Below are 26322 nucleotides of genomic sequence, written 5' to 3' on the forward strand. Positions count from 1 at the left end.
GCCATCTTCAGTAGGAAGAACTGTTTATGATGTCCACTGCCTCCCTCCAGAGGGCCTTGCATTCACCAGGAGTATGACTACCTGGTAGGCCACAGTGTTCCAACTGGGATGCCCACCATATTCTTCCTAATTCCTCTGGCCTCCAGTTCGCAAACAATACTGCATAGAAACAGAACCTGAGACAGAATCATTCTAAAGACAGTGAAGTCTGGTAAGAAAACCGAAGCACTTAGAGGCTTGAATGGTGTTTGCTACCCTTCTACCCAACCATGGCTTTGGAAGAGGAAGGGAACTATGAAAATAAACAGCCAGATTAAGTAGATGAATCTGACAAGAGGAAATTATTTATTCTGAGTTATGTCCAGGAAGCTAAAAGGACGGGCTTCTTTTTTGGTACTGGAGTATTTACTGCAGACTGGTGTAATCAAGACTGTAGGTGACATTTGATATTCATTTATTCATGAACTTATTTATTATTTACTTTGCAAATATTCAGAGCCTCTGTGTGTAAGGTAGATTGAGGCTTCATGGTGAGCAGGGGGAGACATCTTGGGGAAATTAGGGAAAACCTGGATATTTCCCTATATGGTGCCAAACCAGTAGCAGGCAAGGGCAGCACCAGTTGTGACTGGAATGCCAGCAACGGAGATGAACCAGCCAGCAGGAGACAAATAAGGATAAGTGAGTGATGAGAGTATCTCAGGATGTAAGGGACCAGCCTGCACAATGAGCATCTGGGGCACCATTCTACATAATTAGCAAATGGTTGTAGATAATCTAGAAATGAAAAGGAAGTAGTCCCACTATCTGCTCTGCCGGGCAGGCCACATCTGGACCGCCAAACTCAACTCTGCAGCATTCAGCTCACCAGCCCCATGGACCAGTTAGAGCGCTGTCAGAAGAGGAGCACATTGAGAGACCCACACACCATGTCTCTGCAGTTGGAGGAATGAGAAATGCTTGCTGACAGGCATGAAGATGGGGGGGAATGGATTCCTGACTTTCGATGTCAAGAGAGTTGTCCCTGAAAGGAGAGAACAGGTGTGGTCCCTGTGGCACCCGTGAGGAGAAACTAAAGATCCAGGTTCAGAAGTGAAGAGAGAACCTGCCCACCTGGGAGCTGTCCAGCAGCAGCACGGCCGCCTCTAGTCTTAGCTGGAGATGAGACGGCCCTCTGCTAGTCATGCTGTAGAAAGAATTCCTCCACTGGATGAGAGGTGAAATTAGGCTATTTCTAAGACTTTCCTACTTTCGATTCTAGGTGACTATAATGTTGGGAAAAATATAACCATAAAATCTAAGGACTGCAAAATAAAATATTTACTACCAATAGACATACTCCTTCTTGGGTTCCCCAAATAACTTAAGGCCTGGTATCTTGCCACACCTTCAGTCCTAGGAGAACTGCTTTCTTTCTTAGACTCTGTCTGGAAATTTGGGAGTGTTAGCTGGGACTGGGGATTATGCCAGGTGTAACAGTTAGGATCAGTCCTGAGTTATTCTTTCAGGGTCCATCTCAGCCTGAGAGGTGTCCTTTCTGCCTTCTCTGTCTTACTTCTGACAAGTTTTGTGATTTGTGTCCTGGGTCCTTTACAGGCCTTTAAGTATCTTGAGCCTTCTGAGGAATCGTGAAATAGGGTAGAAAAAGACCTTAAAGATTTCCTAATTTGATTTCCCCTCCATTCTCTCAACAGATATTTATTAAGTACCTACTATGAGCCAGGTCCTGGATAGGGATCTGTATGAGTTCTCATGTTATCTTTTCTGGCTGTCATCCATCCCACACTTATCTAGCTGTTTTGTCCTTCTGGCCTGCTATCTGCTTACAATCAGCTGATGAATATCCCTAGAAACTGAAAGGCAGGATAGAAAATCCATTCTGGGAGCAAACAAGTGCCCAGGCATAGCCCACAGTGTGGGTTATTAGGAGTTGACCATATGCTTGAAACAGGAATTTCTAAGTACTATGTCTAGTAAAGAAACCCCGAGCTATTTTTATTGCATTGAATTCCTCCTCTTCATCGTCACCATTATCTCGCTTTGTCACAATCATCTTTCTACTGCTCCTAAGGGCACCAAGTGATGTATCTGCCACTTAATTCTGCTTCTAGAATACAGCTGAGATGCTGAGTGCTCTGTCAAGGTGTGCAGGTGTCAGATCAGTAAGGAGAGATGACAAGAAATTAGGAGCGGTTATTCTGTAATGCCAATCAAACCAAGGTGCCTTTATTTGCAGCTTATTATTTGATAACATTTCTCTTGTTCTACTGATTTCAGCAAAAGATAAATTGGGCTTGTAGCCAGACCTGTCTTTGTGCTGTGTCATCACACACACACACACACACACACACACACACACACACACAAGGAATAAGTAGAGAGAGCCAGAAAGACAGTTAAAGAAGAGGAGGTAAAAACTGCAAGGGTTTCCTCCCACTATTTTCAGCTTGAGGGAGCCTGAGCCATCCAAACTGTCATCATTAAATTTGTTTTGTTGTGAGGGCCTGTTGAGATGTGCTGTTGGTATCTGCCCTTTGTACTGAGACCGTCAATTAAAGGAGGATGCAGGGAGGAATCAAGGTGATGGAAGGGCTAGAAAACAGACCAAGGAGAACACTGGGGACTCGTGGTTAAGTTTATAGTTGCCTAAAATTTGTACCTTTTCAAAACCATTTTAAATCTCGTTTGTTGCCCATGGATGGAGGCTTTCTAATTTTTATTACAGTTTCCGCATTTTACACACATTTCTCAGTAATACCAGTTAAGTATTCCTCCTGTTAGCTGTACATAACACCAGCCCCGAAGAGTAAATAGTGTTCTACTACGCTGTCAAGGAACATAAAGTCACAATGGTAACTAACACATTGTTAGCTACCACCTTCCTTAGAGTCACACCGACCTTTGCAGAAAAGGACAGAGACATCTGAATACGGACAGAAGACGCTGGGCTTCAGGTCCCAGCTCCACCACTCTGCAGGGGGTAAACTTGTGGCCACTTGACCTGCATAGTTGAGATTTTAAGCAAGGGACAGTTTATAAAGGTGTGGAGGCAGGGACCGAGAAATCAACAAGGTTGAAAACAGCAGATGGGAGATTGAGCCCTTCTTGGCATGAAAGGACAGGGTGAAGAACAGACCTTTCAGCGTGTAGAGAGACGATGCTGTGTGAGAGGTGCCGGATAGGGTGGTAGGTATTCTTGGGGACCAGCTTATGGAGACTCCCAGGTAGGGGAGGGGAACTCAATATCCTGGCCTCCCTCTCCTCCCAGTCTCTCATCGCCTGTCACTGTCACTGGCTGAGCACTCCTAGAGGCCAGACAGCAGGGGAGCCTGAGAATTTGGTCCCAGGGTGTCAGCCTCCCAGGGCCTGGGTAAAGAGGACAGGGTGGAGAATGAATTCTGGGTCACAAAGAGGAGATACTTGGCATGGGGAGAGACCTTGGGTATATTATTTAACATTCTTAGGCCCTATTCTAATTTTTAATCTGGGAAAAGAATGTCTGTCTCACAAGGGTGTTCTGGAGAAGTCATCTAATCTCTCTTGTACCCAAGTGCTCAGCAATCATTACGCTATCCTCTCAAGGAGCATAATAGTAATAAAAATAGCAATAACAATATGCCTAGAAGCATTTGCTACATAGGAAGGAATAGAGGTGATGTGTATGGAAGTTACAAGACATGATAATACGATGAGCCCTTGTGAACTTGGGAGGCAGAGAGTCACGGCCACCTTTGACACTACCCACACTCCATGCTCCTTGTCCCTCCCTCAGGATGACCACTATCCAGAGTTTTATGTTTATCTTTGGCTTGCCTATTTTGGGTATTGTTTGCCATGTTTCCATAACTAATACATTGTTTAGTTTTTTCTTATTTTAGGGGCTTTTGTACCATCATTGCTTTTTACAACTAGCTCTTTTGAACTATTGTAACAGGCCACAACATAGATGGACCTTTAAACCTCATCTCAAGTGGAAAGGAAACAACTTTTGATTCCTAGGGCTCATAACCAAATTATTAATAGATTAATGTAGTACTAAAGTGTCTCTTGAGAAGTTGCCTTTAGTTAAATCAAATGAGGAAAATCGATCATGATTTCTCAGGGCTGTGAATAGATTTTGTAATTGACATGGATATCAAAGAGCAGGTGAAAATCCTTTCAATTTGTTCACGATTGCTGTTCATCAAGATGAAGGCTGTCGAGTGCTTGCACGGTGCCAGGCACACATTAGTTTGCTTCTCCTACATGGTCTGGTTGTCTGGCATGGCATTGCAGTAGTGCCCTGGGATAGGGGCTGAGATGCAGACTTGTGCTCAGAGTATGGACTTGCAGCATGCGGTACACCCAGCCTTATTGTTGACTGGGAACACGGAAGCTTCAAGAGGGAGGCTCTCTGGGTGGAGGGTGGAAGCTTTAGGAGAACTAGCCAAGCTGAGCGTGGTGGTGCGCACTTGTGATCCTAGCCTCAGCTATTTAGTGAGGTCCTCCACAACTTAGTGAGACCCTGTTTCAAAACAAAGAATAAAAAATTGGGCTGGGGATGTAGCTCAGAGGTAGAATGCCCCTGGTTCTAGCCCAGCATCAGAGAGAGAGAGAGAGAGAGAGAGAGAGAGAGAGAGAGAGAGAGAGAACGAGCCAAAAGCACAAGGGATAGGAGCAGTCCAGGAGAGAGAGAGAGAGAGAGAGAGAGAGAGAGAGAGAGAGAGAGAGAGAACGAGAACTAGCCAAAAGCACAAGGGATAGGAGCAGTCCAGGCAGAGGGAAGAACATGGGGAAAGGGTCAGGTGAGGAAATGAATAGCAGAAACCCAAACATGGGTCTTTAGGAAAATGGCAGGGATGTGGCAGAAAGGCATGTAAGAATTGCAGGGGTCCAGTTAAGAAGTGCTATTGACGGACAATAGAGAGCAGTTGAAGGGCTTTTCAGCAGGAGAATAATAATTAAGATCGAGTGTTGGAAAGCTCACTCTGGCGGGCTCATGGAAAACGGAATGGAGAAGGCACGGAAATGAGGCTGCCATCACAGTGATGCAGGCTGAAGATAGTAAGGGCCAGCCTCACTGGTCACTTCCTAGGTCAGGTGCTCACACTTTTAGGAGTATTTTATGTGCATTGATTGAATTATCACAGTACTTCAAAATGGGTATTTTTCTTGTTCCCATTTTACTTATGAGGAAACTGAGGCTCCGCAGGGTTGTGTAACTTGCCTTTGGACACACAACTAGTATAATTTGGAGCTGGAGAGTCTAGCGCCAGGGCCTGAGCTTTTGCCTGGTGAACAGATGAGGAGGCCAGAGGATGAAAGTGGCAGTGATGACTGGTCCAGGGGATTGTCCCATGGAGAGTGAGAAGATGGACTCTGAAGGATGGACAATGATGGATAGAAACAAAATAAAAGGAAGAAAGGAAGAATGCAGTAGGGAGATAGGAGGGGGTAGACAGAGGTAGTGATGTGAGCAGGTACCACCGGTGCTTCAGGCCTGCTTTCCCCACAGCTCTCTTTGGAACCTCAGCATGAAGGTTACTGCAGGTGGGAAATGCAGGTGGTGATTAGCTCAGTCCTGGCTTCTGCGGCCAAGGCACCACGTGGCTGTGGCTGTGGCTGTTCAGGGCGGTGGAGAGGGAGGGTGAGGGTAGAGGCTTTAGAGTTCCTCCACCAGTGTTTGTGTTCAGTCTCAAGACAGATGAAGTCCAGTTCCCATGGCTTATCTGCAGATGACAGTCAACTGTGATTTAAGCACCAAATGGCACTAAGAGGTATAGATAAAAACAAAAGCAGTTAAGGCCATAGAAACTACTTAAAGAGATAAATTAGAAAATATCTATTGTAGAAAATAAGTACAGAAAATATAAAGAAATTTTCAAAAAGCACTATACCTCTATACCTAGAGATAAGAATTAATATATTGACATATTTCCTCCCTGTCTTTTTTTAAGAGCTTTTAAAAAACACGGTTGAGTCACTCTGTTTATTTGGCTTTGCTGCTTGCTTCTTTCCATTTAGCACTATACAATAAGAATATCTTCATAACATTAAAAACCTGTGTCTTCAGGCCGGGCGTGGTGGCACACGCTTGTAATCCCCGCGCTTGGGAGGTTGAGACAGGAGGATCGCGCAACTTCAAAGCCAGCCTCGCTGGCTTAAGAGACCCTGTTTCCAAATAAGAGTATAAAATAAGTCTGGGAGTGTAGCCTGGAGGTAGAAGGGTTTCCAGGAACCCCAGTACCACCAAAAAACAAAAAACAAAAAAACTGTCTTGGGATACGTCATATTTTCATTAACTATCAATAGACATCTAAGTCATTTCCAAAACTTCTCTGTTATAAATAGTCCTCGGTATACATCTTTCTATATAAACTTTGGTCTATATCTTAAGTGGTTTCTTTGGGATAGATTTGTGGCAATCATGGGCATATTTTTTAAGGCTGGTAAAACAAATCACCAAATTACTTTTCAAGTTTCCCAATTTATACTCCCAGTAGAACATGCTTAGACTTTAAATTCTTTACATGTCCTTAAATTTAAGTTTATTTCCTCATCATTCCCCAGGAATTACAGTCCAAACATTGTTATCACTGTCATCAAGAAAACTAATTTAAGCCTGACCTGGTGGTGTAGGCCTGTAATTCTTGTACTCAGAAAGCTGAAATTGAAGAATTGGAGGTTCTAGACCAGCCACAGCAATTTAGTGAGACCCTGATTTAAAAAAAAATTAAAAAGGGCTGGAAGAGTAGCTTGGAGGTAGAATGCATCCGAGTTTAATCACCACCACCACTTCAATTTTTTAAAAAAGGAGAGAAAAGAAAACTAACTTAAGGCTACCTCTATGCACTTAAATATGCCCTGGCTCTGTAATGACTAGGGGAGTGATCACCGGGCCTGCCCGTTGGCGTCTCCCAGGTGAGGGTGTTTTACTTCCTATAAATATGGTACCTAATGGGACCACACAGCAGTGTTGAGAGCTGATAGGACGTAGAGAAAGGGCCTGTCTTGCCAGGTGAATCTTTAGTTTCCCCTCTGGCTGTGTTTCAGCTCCTTGGCTGGTTGAGTCGTCAGTCTCTGGCTTGGCTCCGGCAGCCCATTAACCTGCTCTGTGTCTCCCTGGACTCAGTTCTTCTCTGCCGTCCACCAGGAAGGTTCAGCCCCTGTGGAGTTTCCTCTGGGCTGCAGTGTTGAAGGAGCTGCCAAGGCTCAGGTGTGGCCTTTTCATTTCTCTCTCAGGATGCCAGAGTGTGTGGCTCACCCACAGCAGGCTGATTAGGAAGCTGAGGTGTCTGGGGCACCTTGATTAGGTAAATTTCAGTGTATCAGGTGAAATCAGACCCAGTGCATTTGGGCTTTCCTGACATTCATGCTAGGCAATCAGGATGGTTTATATTTAGCTGGGATCCATTTGATTAGAATAGTGGAAATAAGGGAGTTCCTTGAATATAGATGCTGAGAGACAGCCTAGCCCTGGGGAGGGGGGAGATATGTTTTCACTTGGTGTGTTTTAGATTTGGGGCTGTTTCCCCCTCCCCCATTATTTGATCATTTTCGGCATGTTTTTTTATTTCTCTCTTTTCCTGTCATTGGCTAGGCCTTGTTGGGTACCCTTCATTGGTATTTGGGATATATTTTTCAGGCATATATTAGATACTGATGTTTCATGTTATGACACTAGTTCTGTACAGAGACTGCCTTTAATTTATGCTCTCTGGAAAATTTTAGTATGCTGCTGTGAAATGGTGGAATACCTCAGCTTAGCTGCCTAAGAAGGCAAGATGAGTTATGTCAGAAGCTCCAAACAGTAAATTTTGTCCTCTTCTCATTAAGTCTTATATTTCCTGGCTTTGCTTTTTAAAAAACTTTTTACCAAAACACTGACATTTAAGTAACTGTAAGAATATTATTCTTCAATCACAAAATATGTTTAATATAGCCTTTCTCAGAGAACTGTAGTAAATGTTAAATAAAATAATGTTAGTGAAAATGATTAGCCTGGGTATTCAATCATTGGTACTTGAAATTTGGTATTTTATTTTAATTTTTAATTTTACTGGCACACGGTAATTACATATCATACTGAGTGATAGGAATAGACATGCACACAGCTTACAGGACATTCTCTTCTGGGTCCCACCCCTGCCCTTTCTTTCCCTGTAAGTATCTTTGAGATTGACACCGGTAGTTTAACATGCATACGTAGCATTATTTCAACTGTTACTTTCCCTGTAACTCTGTCCCCCCTCCCTACCCTACGCCCCCTTTATCACTCTATTGGAGTCTCTGCTTATCTCTCTGAGGTTACTCTGGTTTCTGAATGTCTATCTATCTTCCACATATGAGAGGAAACATACAACTACCCATATTTTGAGACGGCCAAATCTCACTTAACATAATATTTTCAAGTTCCATCCATTTGCCTGCAAATGACATAATTTTGTTCTTCTTTATGGCTGAGTAAAATTCCATTGTGTGAAAAAACCATAGTTTTGTGATCTATTCATCTGTTGATGAATATCTACGCTGGTTGCATAATTTGGCTTTTGTGAATTGTGCTGCTATAAACAGGGATATGTGTGTATCGCTATGATAGTCTGACTTCGAGTCCTTTGGAAAGATGCCTACGAGAGATATCTCTAGGTCATATGGTGGTTCCATTCCTAATCTGCTGAGAAACCTTCATACTACTCTCCATAAAAGCTATACTGTTTGCAGTCCTGCCAACAGTGAATAAAAGCTCCTATTTCTCTACATCCTCCCCAGCATTTGTTATTGGTTATGTTTTTTATTTCATTTTATTTATTTATTTATTTATTTGGTGGTACTGGGTTTCCTGGAAGCCCTACTACCTCCAGGCTACACTCCCAGACCTATTTTTACATTTTTTAATTTGGAAACAGGGTCTCCTAAGTCAGCGCGTACGGCTGGCTTCGAACCTGCGCGATCCTCCTGTCTCTGCCTCCCAAGCGCGGGGATTACAAGCGTGCGCCACCACGCCCGGCTGGTTATGTTTTTTATGATTGCCATTCTAACTGGAGTTAGTGGAACCTCAGTATAGTTTTGATTTGTATTTCCCTGATTGCTAATAATGTTGATTATTTTTTATGTATTTCTTCTTTTGAGAAGTGTCTGTTCGATTCAACTGCCTATTTTCCTGATTGGATTATTTGTTTTCTTAGTGTTAATTTTTTAAGCACTTTGTATATTATAGATATTATAGTCCTCTATCAGAGGGGTAGCTGGAAATTGGGCATTTTATAGTTGTTACCAGAATAAGGTCCAGGCTGCTCACCATTTGAAGGCCAGTATTTGGAGACAGGAGTTTATAGGAAGGAATCGGGTTTACTAAAGGCCTGGCATCTTGAGATAGTGGATGAGCTGTTGACCTCAAAACTCCAACTTCAGAGGCTAGAGTACAAAGGACTTTACTTGGGAAAGAAAGGAGGTGGTACAATGAGATGGTGTGGTCTTTACTAATGGTGCATGTATTGCCTCAGAATATCACAGTTGACCTTGATCTAAAACTCCTGGGTCTAGTTCCGGTATTTTCTTAACATAGGCACATTATTTTTCTGCAGATTAAACCTCACAGCAATTTACTTGCTCTGCTTTGCGTTAGTTGATACACTGAACTAAAGATTGAAAAGGGGTGTTATGAAGGTCACCAGATGTTCTGAGTTCTATAAATCTGAAGAAAGATTACTTAGTAGTTAACATCTTGGAATGAATTTAGAATGTCAGGTAAAATGGAGGGGTATAGATCCTTTTTTCAAAAGAATTTTAGAGGGGAGGCAAAAGTGACTCTACCCAGGACAGCTCTCAGAGGTGTAGGCCGTGACATAATGGTGCTGTTTTAGGGAGAAAAAAAAATGCCTAAATAATGTGGCATGCATCTAACAATTCTTAGCTTTCTTTTGGGCGTGGTGGCACATGTTTGTAATCCCCGTGCTTGAGAGGCGGAGACAGGAGGATCACGCAGGTTCAAAGCCAGCGAGGTTGGACTAAGAGACCCTGTTTCTAAATTTTAAAAAAAATGTAAAAATAGGTCTGGGAGTATAGCTCAGAGGTAGAAGGGTTCCATCCCCAGTACCACCAAAAAAAAAAAAAAAAAGTTAAAACAAAAAGCCCCAGCTGGGCATGGTGCCACATGCTTGTAATCCCAGCATTCGGGAGGCTGAGATGGGTGGATCGCGGTTCGTGGACAGCCTCAGCTACTTAGTGAGGCCCTCTGCAACTTAGTGAGACCCTGTTTCAAAAATAAAAAATAGGGCAGGGCGTGTAGCTCAGAGGTCAAATGTCCCTGGGTTTCATCCCCAAACCCGCAAAAAAGAAAAAAAGAAAAGAAAAGAAAAAAAAAGCCCCGTGCTATTGGTTTGTCTTCAGTCTTAGGTAGAGTTGAAGTCACCGGCACCCCAACTATAGTTACCTCTCAGAACTCCCTCTGTCTCCCTTGGTGTTCTCATAAGCCATAAACACTGATGATAAAATCTACTTTGTCTTTTCATACTGTTTCTTTCAAATGCTGTTTTGTTTCGTTTTCCTCTCTGAACATGGAAGATGAGAACATAAGACAACCTGGCTACCCAGGGCTTTCTGTGGCTGAGAATGTGCACAGGGAGAGCTCGGCACTACAGACCTCCTGCACCAGTTTGCTATGGTGTTTTACTGAAGGAAGAAGGCCTCTCTTGCACCTTCTCCACCATCTCCTCTCCTCTGGGACTGTTTTATTATTTATTTATTTGGCAATACTGGGGATGGAACCCATAGGCATTCTACCTCTGAGCTATACCCCTAGCCTTATTTTTTATTCTTTATTTTGAAACAGGGTCTCACTGAGTTGCAAAGGGCCTCACTAAGCAGCTGAGGCTGGCTGTGAACCCAGACCCTCCTGTCTCAGCCTCCCAAATGCTGGGATTACAAGACTGCACCACCACGCCCAGCTCTGGGACTGCTTTAGATTAAAAAAAAAAAAAAAAAAAAAAACAAACTGCTACAAAGTCCTTTCCTAAACATCCAGCATTACCTAAGCAGAGCAAATAATGTGAACACAATTTGAAAACAGCTTCTGAATCTAGAAAATTCCTTATATGGTACAGGGTTCTCTTTAAACCAGATTGTCTTACTGGCCTTCCCTTTGGCAGACAATAAACCTGCCTGGGTAGGACTCATGGCTCCAGTCCCTTGCCTGTGAGTTTGCAGCGCTCAGCTTTGCCCCTTGGCTGAATTCAGCTGGACTGGGAACTCCCTGGGGAGAGAGCAGGCCCTTACCCCGACTCCTTAGGCCAGTGCCAGGGAATCGTTTTTACACTTGAAGCCCCCGAAGCCAGATGGAGGTCTCTTTCAGGAGAGCTTTCCTGGGTCGGAGACTGTTCCCAGAGGCTCTGTGACAGGGAGTATGGCTGGATTCTGTATTCCTGTTTCTCTGCTGAGCAAGTATGACAGCTACTTCTCCTGGAACCCAGACAGGAGCACTCTGTCAGCCACTGTGACTCAGCGAGGACAGATATATTTCCGGCTAATTTACTGACGCAACCCAAGCATGTGTCCTGATGGCCCGACCCTCTGTCCCTCTTTCTCTTTCTCCCAGCGCCTCCTCCCACCTCCACTTGTGGTAGGTCACTTGAGGACCAGCCTCTGCTTTGAGAGCTATTCAGAAAGTCTAACATCGGTGCATTTTCCTCCCTCTCCTTCTCTCAGACTGTTCTGTCCCAGCTGGAATGTTATCTGTTCCCATCACTAGTCATTCACGTGCAGGTTTTGGCTTGATGCCTGAGGCAAGGTCTGAACTCACTGCTAGGACACACCCCACTCTGGCTCCCAGCACAGGAAGAGAACGGCCCTGATTGCCAGACTGTGGGCTGTTTCCCTCTGCAGGAAATTCAGGCTTCCAGCTCCCTGGCTGAAGAGAAACTCCCTGGTGTGGACTTGGAGGAAGGCAAGAACAGTCCCCATGGAGGACTGCATTACAGCGAGGGCATGCTGGGCAAGACTGAATCCTGTGGTCACAGGACAGCTGTTCAGTTCTTACAATACCAGCCCAGAGGGGATGGCCAAATGATCCTTTGGCTTCTCAGACTGCCCCTGAACTTGCAGACTAATGGGGTCAGGGAGTACCAGTCTTCAGGAAGGCTTGTGGTCTCTTTGAATTTCCAGGATCCAGACAAAAGATAACAGCTAAGTGTTTCTAAGTCAAGTAGGCATGCCGGTTAAGTGGACTTAATCAGATATTATTTATTGGAGGCAAAACATGACCTGGATGATAAAGGAAATAGATTAGAGTTCTGGAGTTTAAGACAGGAATGAGTCATAGAGGTCATCAGGCCAGCTCCTTCAAGTTTACAAGAACAGAATCCTGTCCAGAGGACCATGTGCTTGGACAGGGGTGGGATCCTGAGCCACCCAGTTGGCTAGTAGTGTTGCTGGGGCCAGAGTACCAGTACTGTATTCTCTGCAACCCTGACATAGACAGAGCCTGTGACCCAGTGACGTCCCCAGAGCAACACATAGGAGTCGGGGCCTCCTGGGTGTCAAGAGTGGAGGGAACTCCCACCGGGCATGTTGGCACACACTTGTAATCCCTGCGGAGAATCGCACAGGTTCAAAGCCAGCCACGCTGGCTTAAGAGACCCTGTTTCCAAATTTAAAAAAGTATAAAAAATATGTCTGGGAGTGTAGCCTGGAGGTAGAAGGTTTTCCAGGAACCCCAGTACCACCGGAAAAAAAAAAAAGAGAGAGAGAGAGAGAGAAAGAAAAAAGAATGGAGGGAACTCATCAGTTCCCTTGGCCAGGACGACCTGGGCAACCGTCAGGGGGAAGGCAGGCTGGCTGCAGGGTGAGAGCCACCTGCCCACACTGGCCATGAAGCCCCGCCAGTAGACACGGCCTGGAGCGTGATGTGGCAGTCTGCGTGAGGATGATTGCACATGTGTCCATTTGTGCTTCAGGCAAAGAAGTCCGGGTAGGGAGAGGTGGGATGTGGCAAGAGGAAGAGAAAGCCATGGTTTCAAGCGGGCTGAGCCCAGAAGAGCTGCTTTCTGGCTCTGGGCTGAATGGAGACAGCACCTTAGCCAGTGCATAACTGCACCCTCCCGGCTGTGAGACGACCTTGCTTGAATGACCTCTGCAGCCACCCAGGCGACCCTGAGGCCTCCCCACTTTGGAAGGCTGCACCTTTCACCCTGTGCTGCTATCACCGTACTGTTCCTGGAACTTGCTGTGAGCACCCTCCTACTTTGGCGGGCTCTTTTGACTATCTGTGAAAAGGAAAAATCTTTCTTTTATGAATAAACGTCACTTTTAAAACTATATTTGTTTGTTTAGCCGGTCGTGGTGGCGCATGCTTGTAATCCCAGCACTTGGGAGGCTGAGACAGGAGGATTGCACAGGTTCGAAACCAGCCTCAGCTACTTAGTGAGGTTCTCAGCAACTTAGTGAGACCCTGTTTCCAAAGAAAATATAAAATAGGACTGGGAATATAGACCAGAGGTAGAAAAGCCCCTGGGTTCCACCCGCAGTGCCACAAAAAATAAAAAATAAAAACCAAAAGTATATTTGTTTTAAGGTAGCATTGGAGATGGGCTGTGGATGCAGAGGTCCTGGTGAGTGATGTCAGGTCTCTGGACCTGTCACTTTATGACCATACTAGGGAATGTGGGCAATAATCTTGGGTCCTGGGTCTGTGCTATTTAATACATTCCCATGCCCAGTCCAGGAGAGAAAAAGAGACATGACTACATTCCTGTTTTGTAATCAGAAGATGTTTATTTCTTTGTTTAACAGACTCATTTGGGTGGAATTGGGTAGCATATTTTATTTTATTTTTTAGTGGTACTGGGATTCCTGGAAACCCTTCTACTTCCAGGCTACACTCCCAGACCTATTTTTATACTTTTTAAAATTTGGAAACAGGGTCTCTTAAGCCAGCATGGCTGGCTTTGAACCTGCGCAATCCTCCTGTCTCCGCCTCCCAAGTGCGGGGATTACAAGCGTGCGCCACCACGCCCGGCAAGATAGCATATTTTAAAGTAGTAGAAAATAATCAATTTTTCTCATTGGTCTCCATTTAGGGTCTCCCTGGGTTTCTTGACTAGGGGAAGAGTTGGGTTTGCTTTTGACAAACTTGAGGTTGGGAACTGGAAAGGGGTAGCTCCTAGACATGGAAATGGGCATGCAAATTTCAAAATGTTCCTTTAACACTCCTTAACCGTGGCTGCCTGTCAAATCACCAGAGGGAATTTTTAGAAATAATTGATCTGACACCCCCCTCCCCCCGACCAAGTAATCAGAGGAAGAGTTTGCAGGGGAAGAGTTGGGGTTTAGGTATAGGGTAAAACATCCATTTGTATTGCTCTCCTTCCCCATCTAGCCCTGACATCACAAGTCAGAGGCAAAAAAGACAGGTTATTAAATGCGTAGAAAAAACTTCGTGAAATAACAGTGACCTAGAAAAGAAGACAGAATATCTTCCAACAAAACAAAACAAGAAGGAAACCTCTGGGTGAATGAAGATGGATCTCAAGGCTACCCTGATGCCAGTGGATGGTGGGCAGTCACCACAACCCAGGGGAGAGAGGTGCAGAGTGGGCAGACGGAGCCCTCGATGCCTCTCTCCCACTACTTGGACATGCGGCCATGCAGGACACCTCCCGCAGCCAAGGGATGAAGGAAGAGCTGAGACCCCTCTGAGAGAGCTCATCCAATCATAGCACAGGGCCCCCTGGAGACTGGCTGTGTTCTCCAGGACACCCTTCCTCCCCAGTGTTCTTTTTACTACTTCTGATGACACCAGTTAGAAAGCTCAAAGCAGGTGCTAATGTGTTGTTAACACTTTTCTTCAACACCTGCTGATTTCTGGTTGTTTAAGAAGCTGGGTGTGGTCTGGTTTGGGGGAATCGCAGAGACACAGAGACGTGCCAAAACTATCGGAATAGCAACAAGAGAAGAAAGCATGTTAAGGCGATCTGAATCCCACACCAGACACTCTCCACGCGTCTGAGAACAGCCGCAGGATTCCAGCACAGATGGGTCAGGGGAAATGTTTTCTCCTCAGAACTCCTCAGATTCTGACCTAAGAACTCAGCTCATGGTAGATTCAGGGGGGTTGGGTACTGCACAGTGCAAGGGCAAAGGGTGAAGTGGGAGATGTGTTGGGGGCTACTTGTCCTTCCCCTTTCCTGGTCAATGCTCCTGGAGAACAGTCTCCAGGTAGCAAAGTCTGTCTGAGGGGTTCAGTAGTAGAGCACTTGCCTAGCATGCCTGAGAACCTGGTTTCCCTCTCCATCACTGAAATAAAAAGGAGACAGTAAAAGAAGCCCGGGAGCCATGTCTAAGATTCTTCCAGCTTCCCCTCTGCATCATCCCATCTGCACTTGCATGACCAGGACAACGCTGTGCCATGGCCAGTGCTGCCCTCAGCGACGGGGAGCCCTTACCTTGCCTTGTCCTTCCTCTCTGACGCCCACTCCACAGGGACCAGACTATCCTTTTCCTCCAGTGTTGCATCTGTCACTGCGTCTGGACAATTTAGTGACTAGACCTGACTTGAAGGTTAATTCTGCTCCATCCTGGCCCAAGCACTGGGCCTTCCTGGGCTCCCACACTAGGTTTCTGACACCTCCACACTGTTAACATCCTGCAAAACCACAACTAGCACCGATGGAAGCAGCTCCCAGCAGCGCACATGATAGAGGTAAGCAGGAGTCCTTGTCTTCTCGCTGGTCTGCTGGAGGGGCTCGTTGCAGATCTCTGCTCCCCTGCCTGCCATGAAGATGCATCCATGTTATATTTATTACAACAGCTGTTTCAAGTGAGAATCTGCCAGACATTCATAGGTAACACCACAGGAACCATGGCAAATAGGGCCAGGCGATCTCTTTGCAGCCCAAGCACAGCACAAGTGTTGAACATGATGGCCCTCATTTCTGAGCTGGGGCTTTGGTATGCCAGCTGGGATACACTGGGCCTCCAAGCCAGATTAATAGATGCCTGCTTCTTCAAGGGAGGGTTGTTCTTCCTCTCACTTCTAGAGTGTTCATGACCTAATAAAAAGATCTGGAGTAAGGCAGTATACACTTGGACATCTGCCCAAATGGCCAAGACTCCAGCAAACATTGAACAAGTCACCTCCTACCTGGGGAACTTGCTGCCCTGGACTTTAAAGCAGAGGTGGCAAGCCTAAGTACTAAGGTACATCTGTGCTCAAATGTTCTGTGCCTCTGTGGGACAGGGGGACAGGGTGCTCTTGTGCACAGGTCCTGGGGTCAAACAGACCTAGATTCACATCCTGAATTTGTCCCTTGGTGGTGACTTGAGCAGGTTATTCAACCTCTCTGAACCTCTGCTTTCTTAACTATAGGATGGGATAATAACAGCCTCTACCTGTGAGTTTCATGTGAGGGATAAATAAGATATTGCATATGAAATGCTTACCATACATAGAGCCCCAGGTGCTCAGTACAAGTTAGTTTTTTCATTAACATATGAATATGTCCCATTTTTACCCAAGCAGCTGCTCCAAGTTTCAGGGTTTAGGCTCTCACTAGATACCTTCAGCCTGAGGTTTTTGAGGTCCTCAAAATTTAGAGCTCCAGCCCACATATGGCTGCTAATCTCTTACTTTCTTACTGAACTTTATTATTTCTGCCTCCTCCCTAGTGAGGGAGCAGCTAGGACATGGAGTCTCTTCCACCTCGGGGCCTTTGTACAGGCTGTTCCCGCTGCCCAAGTTCTCCTAATTTTCCCTTAGCTAGTTCTCTCAGAGTTTAGGTTTCTATTTAAATGTCAGCTCCTCCAGTGGTCTGTCTGACCACCTGACAGGTGCTTAAGGCATCATATTTATTTTGTTTATGTAGCTGCTATCTTGAATCCATCTTTGCTTCCAGAATGTGACCTTTATGTTTCTGTCTTGCCCACATTTATATCCTCAGTGCCTAGTAGTAATCCAGCCACAAAGGCAGTGTTCAATAAATATTTGTTAGATAAATAAAGTTGTGGATAATACGGTATATTTGCATGACACTGTATTATCTACAAAACACCTTCATAACTAGATTCTCTTCTTGAAGCCGTATAAATATCTGTAGGCCACATAGATTGATCAATCAGAGCCTGGCCGTAGTTACTCACGTATGATAGTCACCTTGCCGGGTAAACACAGGGTTATAGTGATACCAAGGAAGAGGCCTTATCCCAGAGGGCATGAATGTGTGTGGGAGGGGAAGGATTCAGTAAGAAAGGACTTCTTAGGAGGAGAGACTTGTGAATTGAGTTTTAAAATGTGGTTAGAAGTTATCCAAGCCGGGCATGGTGGTGCACGCTTGTAATCCCTGCGCTTGGGAGGCGGATACAGAAGGATCGTGCAGGTTTGAAGCCAGCCACGCTGGCTTAAGAGACCCTGTTTCCAAATAAAACTATAAAATAGGTCTGGGAGTGTAGCCCAGAGGTATAAGGGCTTCCAGGAACCCCAGTACCACCAAAAATAAATAAATAAATAAATAAATAAATAAATAAATAAATAGAAAAAAAGAAGTTATCCAAGCAAAGATGGGGTGGGGGGCAAGCACAAAGGCATAGGGGTATGAGAGGGCCAAGTCTAATGCAAAATTATCATAATATAGGCTGGAGTGGTGGTTCACGCTTGTGAACCTCCATTCTGGAGGCTGAGACCGGAGGATCACGGTTCGCGGACAGCCTCAGCTACTTAGTGAGGCCCTCTGCAACTTAGACCTAATTTCAAAATAAAGAATAAAAAAAAATAGGGCAGGGGGTGTAGCTCAGAGGTTGAATGCCCCTGGGTTCCATCCCCAGACCTGCAAAAAAATTATCATAATACGGAGATATGAATAATATGTTATCTGTTTTAATAAGAAGACAGTCACTCTCACAGAGATCAGGGAAGAAGGTAGGGAAAATCAGGGAAGAATAAAGGATTGTATTGGGATCCAGTCCTTTGGCTGGGTGATAATGGGAAGTACCATATCATGAATGTGGCCAGGAGAGAACCCAGAGAGCAGGATGGGCTTTGCTTGGCAGGGGCTTGGGAAGGAGACCTGGGGGCAGTGATCAGGAGGTGAGATGGGAGGAAGTGGCACTTGACTCTTGAGTGAAGCTCTGGCCTGGGATGGTCACTGACAGGTGCTCAGCACTGCTGTCCCCGTCCCAGAGCAATCCGTGGCATGAGGCTCCAGTGCCCTGATCACTATTCCCCAGGCTGATGCTGTTGACTCTTCTAACGTATGAAGCAGGCTGGAATAGTCATGGCAGCTAAGACAGAAAGAACCAATCCAAAGCCAACAGGTTGTGTAAGTGTGGTTTAGCAGGGAGGAGTCACACAGCAGAGGGGTTAAGCCTCCTTCAAAGACACAAGGAAGTAACACAACAATGGCAACTGTGCCTGTAAGAGCACTTTGGGGATACATGTCAATGGCGGGCCACCATGAGTGAGAAGGGCCAGTCACCACCCACCTACCCACTGAGGCCCTTCATGCCCAGAACCATCAGACCCGGGGCCAGCCCTCACAGGGGTCACGCCAGTGGGTCCAGAGATGACTGTAGGGTCATCATATGTGGGCAGGCCTAAGAAGCCCCTACACAGACACCCAGGATTTGCCCAAAAGTTTGAGACGAGGCTGCTCGGTCAGACGTACGTTGAGCCGAAACTACAGTGATTCCACAGCAAATTAGAAGTAGAGAGGGAAGCCCAGGAAAGCAGGTCCTCTGGCAGCATCTGATAGAACACAGTCAGACTACCTCACTGGGGAGGGCGGCTGGCATGCCCTTCAGGGAAAGCCTGGCTGGGCCAAGTGAGGAGGAGCTCAGTCTTTGTGGAAAGAACAGGACACCTTTATTCCAAGGGCAGAGACCTTCCCCCACCCAGGTTTGCCATAACCAATTCCAGTAAATGAGAGCAAGAGGCAACGGAGAGAGAAACCTGCTGACATTCTCCACAGGCCGCTGGATAGGGAGCTCATGGCTTCCCCTTGCAAATGTTCTGACATGTTTCACTGTTGTTGTGTCTCATACTGGATGCGTTACCTGCTGTTTATCGACGTGTATCCTAATATCTGACTTAAGCAAACCAAGTATCATTAAACTCACAAACTTGAGGGAGGAGGCATTGTCTCTGGGTCACAAGGGAGTCCTGGGCCCTATCCCAGAACAACACCCATCAGAAGAGGTGAAAGGCATCCCCCAAGTCAGCATTTTTAAATCAGCTTTCTAGTCGATAATGGAAATCACTAAAGTTTGAGAAACATTGGCACAAAGTGGGGAAAATGCCTTTTTTTGAGGTAGCACATTTGGAAAGAGCCCCCGTGACATTTAATGAACAAAAGAGTAAATGGTCTAGAATTGAGTACGAGAAACAGCTCATCAATCATCCGGCCATTCACAATATACGTGTTTATGACTTTGGGGCCCAAGAGCCCTGGAGAGTCTATGAAACAGTTCCCAGAGCAGTCTGAAGGGACTGAGATTTATCACGCAGGGTGAGAAGCTGACCGAGGGGGCCCAAGTCCCAGCTGGAAGTAGCTGGGCAGGGCTGACTTCTCCCTCTCCGGGAGGGGTGGGTGGTGGCTGCTCACTCTCCTCCCTTCCCTCCAAGCAGATGCACAGGCTTGCTGCTCCAAACTCTTTTATGCTCCAGGCACAGTGCAAAATTCTGCCACTGAAATTTTGATTTGGGCTAATAAATAGCTTTTTGAAGGTAACCTAAAGGGCAAGGAGGGCCACCTGTTAGTTATGTTCCAGTATCAAGTAGTTTGGTGAAATGCCCCCCTCTGGGCACACTGAGAGGGAGCCTGGGGAAAAGGGCAGACTGGGAGCCCTGTAGTCTCAGCCCAGCCCCAGAGCACGGGCAGACCCTGGCAGTTTCCAAAGTGGGTGCAGGTGTACGAGTGCACAGCAGGCAGCCTCTGCCAACTGCCATCTTTTTCCAACATTAACTTCAGCCTCAGCTCTTTGCTGAAACTGCCTGACCCCTGGGACCATAGTCATTAGATGCCAAGTGCAGGGCTCTGCTCACTACAGTCCACTTCTCCACCTCTGACACCGTGACTCCCCTGGGAAATGCCCTCCTAACACGTTTCTCGGACTCCTTTCCAGGTTCTCTCTAGCCTCTGCATTTTGTCTGCAGGCTCAGCTAAAGCTTTCTTCCCTTAAACATTGCTCTTCTTGCCAGTTCCATCCCCAGCGCAGCTAGAGGGCCCTTTTCCTCGTTGGTCTGGTGATCCCATCCACTCTGGGCACATCAACTCATACCCATTCATGGGTTTAGTCTCTGAGCAAATGTCAGGCGCTATATGGATCCCGAATCAAATTTTCCAGCCTAGGTTTCTCTCTTAATCTCCAGAGCCTAGATGAAATTGCCTTCAGAATTTCACACATGTATGAAGTATATAGATTATATTTACACCATTATTCATAAGATATAATAACTGTCTCAAGGCTGGTTTTTTTTTTTTTTTTTTTTTTTTTTAGATAGAAATGTGGGAGTAAATGCTTTGTTAGGGCATGCTTCCTAAGAAAATCTCATGAGGGAGAGAGGCAGTAGTGGGTGGAGGGGGAGGGCCAAGTAAGGAAGTGCTCTTAGGAAATCTAGCTGTAGCCTCACTGGGGACCTGGGCAGGCTCTGAGTCTTGAGTATCTGTTGTTAGGGGCAGAGATTTCTTGTGTCAGCATAATTATGATAACAGTGTTGGAGCCTAAAGAAGAGGGAGATGAGCAAGAATCATTCTGTAAGTGGGGGGGGGGGGGAGGCCAGATCACAGTCCCCTTGGGCCTGGGACAAGTGTAAGTCAAACTAAACTAAGCTGCCCTCCACGAGTAGAGCCACTGAGCCCCACTAGAAAAATGGACAAATGAACCCATCACTGAAGAAATAATTCTGGGCCAATAAGCTATAGTTAGTAATCAAAGAAAGGCAAGTTTAAATGAAACGTAATATTTTTCTTAGAAATAGGCAAAGATTTGAAAAATTCAGTAACAGTAGTGAGGACACAGTACAAAGGGTGCTCTAAAAAACTGCCATGGACTTGTGAGTTGATAAGCCTTTCTATGAAGCAATCATGGCACTGATTAAGGCACGATGTGGGTATGAGTGATGGACTACATGTAATTAAATATAAAGTTTCAGAGAAGTTTTAGACTCAATAAAAATGTATATTACAGTGAAAAATAGAACACTACATAGTCAGAAATATATGCACAAAAAAAGATTGATTGGAAATAGGCCAGCGTATTATTAGTCCCCACCGTTAGCATCTCTTATATAGAGTGTTGAATGCGTTAGCTTTTCTATAGTTATCAGGTGTTCCTCTTATAGTGGCAAAGAAATGCAGGATTTGGGGAGAAACAGACTCAGCCTTCCTCCCTTGCAGGAGAGGCCCAGGGCCTGGGGAGTTTCCTCACTGGAAGTAAGCTGCTATGTGCACATGACACCCAGGTGGCCATGGGAGCTGTAATGTTCTTATCACTGGTTGAGATTTACTAATGAACCAGAAAATGCCCCCCCTCTTTTGTGGCTTAGATCCTTCAACTATGGCTGTAAGTGACTGTTAACGTGGGCACCTGCAAGGGTCACGTAACATGCCCAGCAGTTTAAACAAGTGCCAGATGGGACATGGAAAATTAGGTGAAAGATTCCAAGGAACTACCACACTCGTGCTTGTATAAAAAATATGAATTAGCCAAAAACTTATCCATTTATTTTGCAACTCCAAAGTCTACTTGGAGTTGCAAAATAAATGGATGTCAAATAAACCAAAAATAATAGAAGGAAAGACCCCTAACTACCCAAGCATAGACTTTCTCCAAAAATGAGATATGATGGCTATTTTGAACTTCATTTTTTTCTTTCTATGTTTAGGAGTTTTAGTCAAGTTTAATAATAAACTTTGCCGCTGAGTATGTTATATAACAACTTCTTGCCTCAGCCTGCTTGTGTCTTAGTTTCAAGATGGTTACTGGCACCTCAGCTGGCCTGAATTTTTGGATACTCCCCCAGCCCACCCCCTAAATCATAAATCATGCATTCTCATTCCCAACTTATACAGTGGAAGAGCATGAGACAGCAGGATAGTGTCCACCCATCCTGTCAGCGCCCCCTTTTATCTCTGAGTAGTCAGCATGACATATATTTTGAACTACAAATAATGCATCCTAAATACAGTGGTGGCACATACAGGCTGTTACTAGTTTATGTATGATTTCTTATCAGTTGGCAGAATCAGGCTAGACCCCTTTACTGAAAAGGATTCTCTGGCTCAGTTTGGATTCAATGGTAAAGTGTAGTGGTGTCACCGGGCGTGGTGGCGCACGCTTGTAATCCCCGCGGTTGGGAGGCTGAGACAGGAGGATCGCGCAGGTTTGAAGCCAGCCTCAGCTGGCTTAAGAGACCCTGTTTCCAAATAAAATATAAAATAGGTCTGGGAGTGTATCCTAGAGGTAGAAGGCCCCTGGGCTCCATCCCCAGTATCACCAAAAGAAAATTTTTTAATGGTGTCTGCCATAGAGTGGACAAAGGGGAGACCAGCACTTTTACCAAGGACTTTCTGTCTCATGTTTAAGGGGCAGTTGAGTCCCTTCCAGAGCTTGAATTAAAATAGGGAACATGTGATTTATCCAAAGAAGAAGGAGAGACAAAATTTCCAAGGGAACCCAAATGCAGTGGTGAATTCCCAGGTGATGTATTTCCCAACAAAGAAAGGTATTCGCTGTGTCCTGGAAGAAGGCAAAATGTCAGGACCATTGGTCAGATGTGGTTAGTTTGGAAAGGTTTCTGGAGGCAGTGCCTTTGGGTTGGGTTGGATCTGCTGTGAGATTGGACAGGTGGTCCAGAGCAAGGGGAATGCAGGTTTCCAGGGACTTTTTTCCTATGTACTCTAAAGTCTGGGGTGCCCAGAGTGACCCTGCCTGACCTTTGACCTCCCCACAGTGAGGACGTGTGCAAACGTGGCTTCACCGTCATCATCGACATGCGGGGTTCCAAGTGGGACCTCATCAAGCCCCTCCTCAAAACACTGCAGGAAGCCTTTCCAGCCGAGATCCATGTGGCCCTCATCATCAAACCCGACAACTTCTGGCAGAAGCAGAAGACCAACTTTGGCAGCTCCAAGTTCATCTTTGAGGTGAGCCAGACCTACCTCTGTTCCTTCCCCTCTGCCACCCACACATCTTACTTTTCCCCTCTCTATCCTGCAGCACACAAGATGAGAAGGGCTGAGATTTCAGGGTTTCCTGGCCACCGCGGCCATATGAGTTATGGTCTGGGGATGAATAAGAGGCTGAAGAGATGGTCCCAAATGCATAGCATTATTGGACAGCCTTCTATACTGGAGGTGGGAGTGTACATTGGATAACTATATAAGAGCAACTTATATAGTTGCGATTTGGTTATCAAGAGCCTTTAGGAATTTATATCCATGGATCTAGTCATTATTCCTCTAAAAAAATATTAATATAAAAATTAAAATGTAAAAAGTTAATTAAAATTATGAAAAATGCCTACAAATATGTTCATTTCAGTTTTTACAACAATATATCTGTACATTTATATACACATATTACACATTAGGCTGTATCCTAAGTATCATTAATTTTGCTGACCTCAATATATGAATACTATGAAGCCATTGAAATCATAACTAGAAAATATCACCACAAAATGTTCATGGCATATTGTTTAGAAAAAGGCAGGTTATAAAATTAGATGGGCAAAGTGGTCTGGAACATGTGTTTTAAGTATATGGATAGAGAAGACTGAAAGACACGTGAAAATATTAGCAGTGGATGTTCGAGATGCCTGGAAAAGAGGTGATTTTTTAAAGTTTCCCTATGTTTTTCTGTTTTCCTTCCAAGATGATACGTTACTCTTATAAGCAGGGAAAACATGTTTAAATTTTCCAGAGAGCATATGAATCCCTTGAGAGTTTTTAATGACAAGACATCAGATTAAATAAAAGATTTAAGCATCCTTGTTCCAGCCAAATTTGAGCTGTTCCCTTTCTTAAAATTCTGGTTCTCATTTGTTGGGGGATGAAGTGCTTAACACGTGCATGCATGTATGCGTGAGTGTGTGTTTGCACACATGTCTGTACAAATGTGCATGTGTGTTGTAAGGGCAGAGCTGCTTTTAATCTTCCAGTAGTTTCCATTCCAGACTGTTGTCCCCTAGAGTCAGGAGTGCCTGGTTTTTTTTTTTTTTTTTTGGGGGGGGGGCAATTGAAAGCAGTATGAGTACAGAAACTGGCCATTTGACAAGGAAGTTCTCACTCTCTGTAAGTATCCCAAGAAATTTGGCTTAGTATAAAAACAGTTAACTTTCATAGTCTCCTATTACTGAATGCGAGGAGTCCTGGAGGGAAATGCTTTTAATATTTTCAATGTGTTTATACAGAGGTGGTGACAACAGGCTTATAAATTTATAAGCTGAAGAGATTGGAAAGCATATTTCCAATAAGTCTTGAAACTTTTGTTCCAGTGTAGCTGCCCTGCACATGCCACCTCCTTGCACCCTCTCTACCCCAAGTTGAGCAAGCTTATCTCTGCCTCCGAAGCAGAAGATACAGAACAGATAGCTGGGGATGATAATTGTGAGTGCTGTCTTAAAAACAGCAAATTGAATTCCTACCACAGACCGAGGCAACAAGTAATACAAAAGTGAGAGTACAGGCTTGTTCAACAGCAGATATTTAATGAATAACAGTTGAGCAGAATCACAGAGATTTCCTGTAATTGGTAATCTGAGCCAAATTCAAAAGAGTGCTGTAGAAAAGGACTTCTCAGCTTGGTGTCGTGGTGCCCACACCCTGTACACCTGCAATCCTAGTACTTGGGAGACTGAGATGGGAGGATCGCAGGTTCTGCAGCTTAGCCAGCTTCAGCAATTTAGCAAGACCCTCAGCAACTTAGCAAGACCCTGTTTCAAAATAGAAAATTAAAAAGAAGAGCTGGGGGTGTACTTCAGAGGTAGAATGGATTCAATCCAGGGAAGGGAGGGAAGAAAATACAAAGAGGCTTCTCAAAGCTTAATGCATACAGATTTCCTGAGAAATATTATACATGCAAGACTCAGTGAATCTGGGGCAGACCCTGAGTGAGATTCTGCATTTCTGCCAAGCTCCTGGGTGAGCAGCAGTGCTATCCTCAGCAGTGGCTGAGCACTGACTCTCCAGGATTCAGATGAGCAGGGGCTGGTAATTCTGGCTATAGATAGAATCACGTGAGAAGCTTTTACAACTACCCAGGCCTGAGCTCTAGCCCACGTAAATCAGAATTCCTGGGAATGGGTGCTTTGTTTCTTCAAACTCTTCCTCGAGGGATTCTTATGAGCAAGTCCAAGTTTGAGAACCAATGTTCCAAAGCAGCCCTCCTTCCTACAGCAGTGCTTCCCTGTGTTTGGGGGCGGGGGGAGAAGAGGATATTCATACGGAGCAGCAAGACACCAAGAGATGAGCAGCTTGCACTGGTTCAAGTAATGGCACTGTGATAAGATCACCAGGGTGAGCACTCACAGGGATGGAGCCAGTGCTCCATGCCCAGCCTCCTGCAGCATATCTGATCCCAGAAAGCCCTCCAAGAAAAGTAGTACAGGTTGAGTATCTGAAATGCTTGGGACAAAACATGTTTCAGATTCTAGAGTTTTTAAGATTCTGTAATATTTACATGGACTTTACTGGTTGAACATCCCAAATTCAAAAGTCTGAAATTCGGAATGCTCAAAAAAAAAAAAATCCATTTCAGATTTTGAATTTTTTTATACTAGGGGTGCTCAACCTATGGTATCTCCACTATAGAGAAGAACAGAGGGAGGCTCTGAGAGCTTAATTAGGTTGCTGCAGGTCGTGCAGTTAGTAAGCATCGGACAGGGACCCAAGCCCAGATATTTCTTGTCTTGACTCTTTACTAGAGAAAAGGGAAGCCCAGCGCCTATAGTGAGGAACAGGTGCTTACTGGTGAGCTGGGTGGCTGCCTGCCCTGTCATTTGCTGGAAATGCTTTGCTTCCTATAGACAAAAATCAACTTCTCTGCTTTCCAAGAGCTTATAGATACCTCCCCAAGAAAAGACAACTGGGAGCCCAGAGCCTCTGTTGCCCAGCCTCAGTTCAGTGTACCACAATAGAACATCTGCTAAGAGAAGGCTCCCTTGAGCAGGGCTAGGGCAAGCCCAGCCTGACATAGGAGAATAGACTAAAATCCTTGCAGCTCGAGTACTCATCTACATTGCTTACTCCAGCCACGAGGATGCCTTGGCCTGTGGGCCTGGGTCTTTCAGCTAGAGAAACGGATCCTCAGATGCCGAGCCAGGTTTTCTACTAGCTTCTGCTTCTAGCCTCTGAAGCC

At 45.2% G+C, this 26322-nt stretch overlaps 1 protein-coding gene across 11 annotated transcripts in view; it reads left to right on the forward strand.

The window, feature by feature from the left end:
• KALRN (kalirin RhoGEF kinase) overlaps positions 1–26322 on the forward strand; it is a gene marked incomplete at both ends in the record, with an annotated part of 686722 nt that overhangs the window by 195216 nt on the left and 465184 nt on the right. For all 11 annotated transcript variants that reach the window (XM_080696283.1, XM_080696287.1, XM_080696289.1 and 8 more), the window contains one exon: positions 22916–23108. In XM_080696283.1, the coding sequence (XP_080552409.1) occupies positions 22916–23108 (193 nt within the window). The remainder of the gene's footprint in view (positions 1–22915; positions 23109–26322) is intronic.

Source organism: Muscardinus avellanarius (genome assembly GCF_963383645.1).
Source record: "Muscardinus avellanarius genome assembly, chromosome: 5".
NCBI lineage: Eukaryota > Metazoa > Chordata > Mammalia > Rodentia > Gliridae > Muscardinus > Muscardinus avellanarius.